Source organism: Oreochromis aureus, linkage group 3 (genome assembly GCF_013358895.1).
Source record: "Oreochromis aureus strain Israel breed Guangdong linkage group 3, ZZ_aureus, whole genome shotgun sequence".
Classification (NCBI taxonomy): domain Eukaryota; kingdom Metazoa; phylum Chordata; class Actinopteri; order Cichliformes; family Cichlidae; genus Oreochromis; species Oreochromis aureus.
This window is the reverse complement of record NC_052944.1, coordinates 104,278,820-104,286,611: the sequence shown is the minus strand read 5'-3', so window position 1 is coordinate 104,286,611 and position 7,792 is coordinate 104,278,820. Positions and strand designations below refer to the sequence as shown.

Here is a 7,792-nt window from a genome sequence, read left to right as displayed (position 1 = left end):
CGCAGTAGATGTGCACGGTATGAGGTCTCACAGCAAGCTATCAAATACGGTGCATTTCTCGGCTTTTAAAAAAACGCTATGCGTCGCCAGGTGTTTCATCAGATTTGAGGTGTTACCTCCTTTGACAGTATCACAGTATCAGCTTAAAGCACTTGTTGCAGGCTGCTGAGTTTGCATCTTTAGCTGTGAAGTACAGCCAGACTTTTGACCGCTTCGCCTTGGGCATTTTTAATCTGTAGCTCTGCTCTAAAAGAATGTGCGTACCTGGGCCCGCCTACTATCCTTGGAAAGGTAAAATGATTGGCTAGAATCCAAAGTGTATGACATCTCAGGGAAAAAAGCACCGAAATAAAGCACCGAAATGTGCGCTGCTTTTCGGTCTGGTTACTACCGTTTATGTCAGAACCAGTGCCATCATGGCACCGGATACCGGTACCCATCCCTAGTAAAAACTCCTTTAACTGCTCACACACAAGAGCTTCAAGAACTTTGGCCAGCACAGATAGATTAGATATTGGTCAAAATCAACAACTGAGATTTAAAGTGACCTTTAAGTGGTTTAAAATGACTAAAGTAACAGCTTTACAGTTTACAGCAAAGCTCCTATGTTGGTCATCAAGGAGATGAGGCCTGAGCTCTCATCATTGAGGTTCAATGATGGGTGACAACCTGGTGATGAGTGATGATGGAGGCCGGGATTGAACAGGTGTGATTGCTGCGTCAGTACACACAAAAAGTCTTTGACAGTGTTTTAAGATTGTGTCAGCATCCGAGCGAACCAGTGATAGTTATCAGTATACGAGGCACTATGTTTATATTTTTAAAATTCAACAGACACATATTGATGTTTCTGTCACAGAGTGGTAACCTGTCTCGGTGCACCTCTGCTGTCATAGCCCTCCCCTGCATAGGTACCACCAAACAAAAAAGGAAGTCATATTTAGATATTCGAATGAAACTTCCTCTTTCTGCTTGTTGGACAGTTCAGTGTTTCTTCTTTCCATAGCAAAATGTAAACGACTCCCTGTTTAACTCATATGTACACTGTGTCTTTGTGTCAGGGGGGAAATATGTATCTTAATATTCAAATGCTGAGTACATAGAGAGTGTGTGTTAGTACAGATGATTATTTACTGCAGAGCTGTCTGCATGAACACCAGAGAAGAACCAGATTCAAACCTGCAGGCTCATTTCATGTCTGTGTACAGAGGTGCTGTGTGGACCACATTTGAACTGTTGCTTTTGTCTTCATGGACAATTTTAAACAGATGATCACTTATTAAGAATAATCATATATTTCTTACAGCAGTGTGTGATAAACTAGATATCTGTGTTTAATATAAAGTGCTGCGTGTCCATCAAACACTGAAGAGCTGCTGGATTCATTGTTTCCTCCAAATGAAAGAAAAGTCATTTTCATGTGACAGAGCGACGATGCAGTGGAGTCTGTTTCTGCTTCTTCTGATGGGTGAGTGATCATTTTACCAGGGCTCCTGATTGTTTCCACCTAAAATCCTTTAGTTTGATCAGGACTCATTAAACAAATGAACTCTGACTGAGAAAATCAAGGATTGACCTGTAAACTGGACAGTTTGATGGGAACATGAGTTTCCTGCTTGTATCAGCAGATATTCAACAGTATTTCTTCTGTTTTAGGTCAGTGTGTCTTCATCACATGTCACCTGTATGAGTACCACTTTATTAAAGAACAGATGAGCTGGGATGAGTGACCGGTGAAACCGCTCGTGTTACACCCCTGAAAACAGGGGGAAAAGAATCACGAGAGTGATTTTGACTTTCTTCTCTCTTCTCTATATTTATATAATTCAATTTCAATTCAATTTTACTTATATAGCGCCAAATCACAACAAAAGTCACCTCAAGGCGCTTTATATTGTACAGTAGATACAGAGAAAAACCCAACAATCATATGACCCCCTATGAGCAAGCACTTTGGTGACAGTGGGAAGGAAAAACTCCCTTTTAACAGGAAGAAACCTCCGGCAGAACCAGGCTCAGGGAGGGGCGGGGCCATCTGCTGCGACCATTTGGGGTGAAAGAAGGAAAACAGGATAAAGACATGCTGTGGAAGAGAGACACTAATCATGGCAGCACAGGAACAAGCACTAGGCACAAGATCCATTGAGGCTGGGGTCTATCACACCAGGCAAGACCCCAGGTGCAGGTGTTGCTCCAGAGACAATCCAGCACATAACAACAGGGTGTAAGATGCTAGCAGGCAAGGCATACATGGAACGCCATAACCAAGTGCCTGGCATAGTGTACAGGAACATCTGTGCCGAGTATAGCCTGGAAGTCCCAGGGTCGAAATGGGAGATGCCCCCAAGGGTGATGGAGAATGACCGAGCTAAGATCCTGTGGGACTTCCAGATACAGACGGACAAAATGGTGGTGACAAACCAACCGGACATAGTTCCGAAAGACAGCAACATCAAGAAGAAGGAATACGAGAAGCTCGAGAAATACCAAGGGCTCAGAGAAGAGCTCAAGAAGATGTGGAGGGTGAAGGTGACGGTGGTCCTAGTGGTAATCGGAGCACTAGGTGCAGTGACTCCCAAGCTAGGCGAGTGGCTCCAGCAGATCCCAGGAACAACAGCGGAGAGCTCTGTCCAGAAGAGTGCAGTCCTAGGAACCTGTATATCTGCGGTCTGGACGTCACTTTTGAGGAAATCTTGCAAGAGAGGAAGTCACAGGGATGGTCCGTGAGTACCACATCAGTAGAAACTTAAGTGCAGACCTACCTGTCAGAAAAAAACACCCCTAAGAAAAGCGACCCACTTCAGTACTGGAAAGAACATGCTAATCAGTTTCCCTCTATGGCTGCTGTTGCAACCCAGTATCTCAGTGCCCCCTGTAGCTCTGTGGACAGTGAGAGACTTTTTAGTGCCGTTGCAAATGTCGTTGATGAAAACAGAAACAGGCTCAAACCTGACAAGGTAGAGATGTTAGTCTTCCTTAGAAAAAACATACATTTCCTTCTGTTATACTTACTACTGTGATGACAGTAAGAGTTAGGAGTGAAGTTCCTAAAAGCACATTACTGGCTTTGCAAACTGCGGCACTTTTATTTTTTTATTTGTTTACATGCCTGCCAGATATTTTAAGTTGAAGTGCTATTTGTTTTTATATTAGACTTTTTTGATATTTACTGTTGCACTAAAGTCTATAAGTGAAGAATTTATGTTATTTACTTGTTAGTTACTTGATTGTTCAAGCTACCTCACAAAAGTGCTTTGTTTGTTAACAGAGTTGTTGAATGTTAAAATAACGTGAATTAAATAAAGAAAATGAGGAACATCCAGGATCTGTTTCTTCGCTCTTCTTTATTCTTGTTTTATGTAATATAGAAGTAATATAGAAGTATCGGATTGGGCCTCGGTATTGGTACATACTTAAAATCAAATGACTCGAACTCAGACTCGGGGAAGAAAACCCTGATTGGGAGATCCCTAATATATATAATTATACATTTCAGAAACCCTTTAAGATTGCATGAGAACAGCAGCAACAAGCCTCATACCCAGGCTGACAGATATATCTGCCTTGTAGCAAAGACAAAACGTCTCACACACTGAAACTTATTTTAAAGTCTTTCAGGAAATTCAGTATAATCACTTGTCAGCCCTATCCCGACCACTCCTGTCACAATTTCAGTCCCGTCAGTCCAATATGTACACCAACATGCCAGAGGGCCAAGGAGTGATAAGACTTCAAGGCTGCCTACAACTCATCCTTCTCATTTTGCTCACTGCCCTCTGGTGGTGGACTACCAGCACTACTATACACCTTGGTGATAATAGACTGAACCACCTCCTCAAGCTCCTTCTTCTTGGCTCTAAAGTCGTCTAGGTCAGCATCTTGGTGGGAGTCCAACCACTCAATCTTCTCCTCCACTGCCTTCTCAATGGATTCAATCTGGTTCTTCAGGGAGTATGCGTAGCCCTCCAGCTCATTGTGAGCATTGATCCTCTCCTTCAGCTTCTTGTCTTCCTCAGCAAAGCGCTTGGCGTCGTTCACCATGCGTTTGATATCCTCAGGCATTAGCCAGTTCTGGTTAGTTATGATCTTGTTCTTGTTGCCTGTGGCCTTGTCCTCAGCAGTGACACGCAAAATGCCATTGATATTAATCTCAAAGGTGACTTCAATCTGCGGCACACCACGAGGAGCAGGGGGGATGCCAGTCAGGTCAAAGGTACCCAGGAAATGGTTGTCTTTGGTCAAAGGACGCTCACCTAAAACAAAAAACAAACCAAAAAAAGGTTACAATTACACTTGTGGAACATTTAATTTCATTATCAAGTGTTTCTTGTCATTGGATTCTTTTTATAATAACACTATTTGGCAACTTTAAAGAACGATATCTAAACTCTTACCTTCATAGACATTGATCGTGACAGTATCCTGGTTATCAGACACTGTAGTAAAGATCCGTGCTTCTTTGGTGAGCACCCAACTGTTCCTGGGGATCAGCTTGGTCATTACTCCTCCAACAGTCTCAACACCAAGGGTCATGGGGCACACATCCAGAAGAACCACATCACCTGCAAGTGAAGGAAAAGGTTTAGTAAACAGGATCACATTTGAGAGCTCAACCCTATTAAGTCATGACTCACCAGTGTCCTCTCCAGAAAGTACACCAGCCTGCACAGCAGCTCCGTATGCCACAGCCTCATCAGGGTTGATGCCTCTACATGGCTCTTTGCCATTGAAGAACTCCTTCACCAGCTGCTGGATTTTGGGGATACGAGTGGAGCCTCCAACCAGGACAATCTCATCAATGTCGGACTTCTTCAATTCAGCATCTTCCAGCACTTTCTGTACAGGCTTCAGGGTGGACCGGAACAGGTCCTGGGTTTTAAAGAAAACACAAGTTGTCCTACCGCTTCTTCATTAGGATTTGATATGCAATATTTTCAAAACCAGATTAATATCTTACCATGTTCAGCTCCTCAAACTTGGCACGAGTCAGGGTCTCAGCGAAGTCTTGTCCTTTAAAGAAGGACTCGATCTCAATGTGGGTTTGGTGCTGGGCAGACAGCGCCCTCTTGGCCTTCTCGACCTCGCGACGCAGCTTCTGCACAGCACGGTTGTCTTTGTGAACATCTTTGCCAGTCTTCTTCTTGTACAGCTTGATGAAGTGCTCCATGACACGCTGGTCAAAGTCCTCACCTCCCAGATGAGTGTCACCGTTGGTGGCCACCACTTCGAACACACCATTGTCAATGGTCAGAAGAGAAACATCAAAGCTGCCACCACCCAGATCGAAGACAAGAATGTTCTTCACTCCATCCTTCTTGTCCAGGCCATAAGCAATACCAGCAGCAGTTCTAAAGAATACAGTGAGAATTTATTTTTCAATGGGAGGGCAGGGACAATTTTTGCAGTTTCAAATTGCAGATGATCAAATTCATTTTGATTGGATGCTTACGCCTCATTGATGACTTGTATAACATTCAGACCAGCAATGGTACCAGCATCCTTAGTGGCCTGGCGCTGGGCATCATTGAAGTAGGTTGGGACAGTGACCACAGCATGTGTGACCTGAGGAAAAAGGATGAAGTTAGATTTGACGATACACCATTTAATTAAGATTAGCTTTATCATTGATTTAGAATCTCTGACATTTTTGTACCTTCTTGCCCAGGTAAGCCTCAGCAGTCTCCTTCATCTTAGTCAGCACCATCGCACAGACCTCCTCAGGAGCAAAGGTCTTCATCTGGCCACCACCAATGTCAACCTGGATATGTGGCTTGCTCTTCTTCTTAGTAACCTTCATACAAATACACATCAATATTAATTTAACAAGACTTTCACTCAAACATGACCCAAAGAACCAACAAGTTTTACTTTCAGTTTACAAGCTCACCTTGAAGGGCAGGTATTTGATGTCCTCCTGCACAGACCAGTCACCCCATGTCCGACCAATCAGCCTCTTGGCATCAAAAATGGTGTTCTCAGGGTTAGAGGTCAGCTGATTCTTGGCAGCATCACCAATCAGACGCTCACCTTCACTGGTGAAGGCCACGTAGGAGGGGGTGATTCTGCTTCCCTGGTCATTTGGAATAATCTCTACACGCCCATTTCTGAACACTCCAACACTGCAAGAAAACAGTTTGAATTCAGTTTGAATCCCATTTTATTTCTCTGTGGTATCATGTCATTATTTCAAGATTCGTAAGTGACTTGCCTTGAGTATGTGGTCCCCAGATCAATCCCAATCATAGTCCAAATGTTCTCCTCTTTGTCATCATCGGCGGCACCAAAAACAGGGCAGACTAACAGTATGACAAACCACAACAGCTTCATCTTTGTTTGTTTGTTCTCCAATCTACAAGGAGAAATGCAGAAAATAAATAAAATGGATATCGACCTGCTCTCGGGATCAATAAGTGGACTGAACCTCCCAAGTTTAAGAAGTTAGCAGCTAATAGTACAGATGTGATTTGCTGAGTTACAGAACCATAGCAGACTTGAAGTTGGTCTTATAGAATAAATACTATAAATATTTTATGACTGCATTGTAGTAAATTATAATCTGTCCTGTCCACTTTTGGCAAATTAAAATATATTGACAAAATTTGGATGTAATATTTTCTGTAATTCCTATCACTTTCTTGGCCAGCTCCTCTTAAAAAGAAGAAATTTCATATGCAATGACAATTTTTAAATATAATTAATAAGTAAAACATATTTAAAAGTAACTCAACATTTTTAAATATTAGTTTTTTTCTTATTTCTTAAACACTGACTACTTCCTGATAAATGTAGAAAATGTTAATAATTATCATGCTGATGATAGATGTTTTAATCCTAATATACAGCTCTGTGACACTGTTTCTGACTTTGCCAGTTTAGCTCACTACATTAACACGCAACGAAACACCATTTTAACACCACCATTTCGAGTCTCACCTGCTCGACTTTGTTGTTGAGGTCTTGAAAGCATCTCTTTTAGAAAATAAAAAAGTATAAGTAGTGTTAACCTCTAGAAGTTCCAATCCCCACCTCTCGCTCGCTAGTTCTCTCTGTGCTCTGTTTGTGCCAGCACTAGGCAAAGCCCCGCCCCAGCTTTCAACTCTGCGCTCACCAGTTTCCTTTCACATACTGATGTAATCACAGCATTTTTACTAAAGCTCTTTCACTTTCGTTATATAAAAGAAAGAGGAATTTGCTGATCTCGGCCCATGAGAAGTCCATAACGTATAATAGATACGGATGAATATATAGGAGTTTTTGAAACAGGAGACTGTTGTTGTAGAGTGGATTGAGGATAACAGAGAGCGGGACTTTTCAGTTGCAAACAGAGAGTTCAGTTCCTTGCAAAACAAACAAGCTTAAAACGAGACAAACATTTAAGAAAAAAGTTAAAATGTTCTGTCTAAATCTGTTGTTTTCTTACATGTTAGTTTTAGATTTGTAGGAAAAAAAGATGGTTATTTTTTTATTATTAATACTATACCAACCCTTTTTAGTTTTCTAAATATTGGCTATATTGAGAGGTCTTATTATTCTTACTTTATTTAAGAAATTCATTTGAGAATTAGGCTGTCCAATCAAGATAAATTTTATGTTTTTGGAATTTATTTATTCTTTTTTTTTTAAGTCTATTTTTCAGGTTTTATTTCTCAAGACTTGGTGAGAGAATTACTCCATAACACTTTGTGTCACTTAGGAATGTGAGTTTGATTGAAGGCTTTGACCTCAGGAGTTTCCACCTGTCACGTGACTAAAACTTTCCCACTGACGGGAATCCTGCAGGGATGCATGCCAG

At 41.7% G+C, this 7,792-nt stretch overlaps 1 protein-coding gene across 1 annotated transcript; it reads right to left on the bottom strand.

Moving 5' to 3' along the window:
* Positions 1-3,325: 3,325 nt before the first annotated feature.
* Positions 3,326-7,059, bottom strand: LOC116331719 (heat shock protein 5). The gene is made up of 9 exons (XM_039609007.1): positions 6,934-7,059; positions 6,209-6,349; positions 5,888-6,119; positions 5,654-5,791; positions 5,450-5,562; positions 4,958-5,348; positions 4,635-4,869; positions 4,395-4,562; positions 3,326-4,253 (listed from the first exon to the last, which is right to left on the bottom strand). The coding sequence occupies exons 2-9, from the start codon at positions 6,325-6,327 to the stop codon at positions 3,742-3,744; spliced, it is 1,908 nt and encodes a 635-aa protein (XP_039464941.1). The 5' UTR covers positions 6,328-6,349; positions 6,934-7,059; the 3' UTR covers positions 3,326-3,741.
* Between the last annotated feature and the right edge of the window lie 733 nt (positions 7,060-7,792).

Bases quoted from the DNA above. Each gene is read 5' to 3' on its own strand.
- LOC116331719 (XM_039609007.1), bottom strand. From the start codon at position 6,327: ATGAAGCTGTTGTGGTTTGTCATACTGTTAGTCTGCCCTGTTTTTGGT. The intron at 5,563-5,653 runs GTACAAAAATGT...CTTTTTCCTCAG, and splicing joins AGGCTTACCTGGGCAAGAAG to GTCACACATGCTGTGGTCAC. The intron at 4,870-4,957 runs GTAAGATATTAA...TTTAAAACCCAG, and splicing joins AGTTTGAGGAGCTGAACATG to GACCTGTTCCGGTCCACCCT.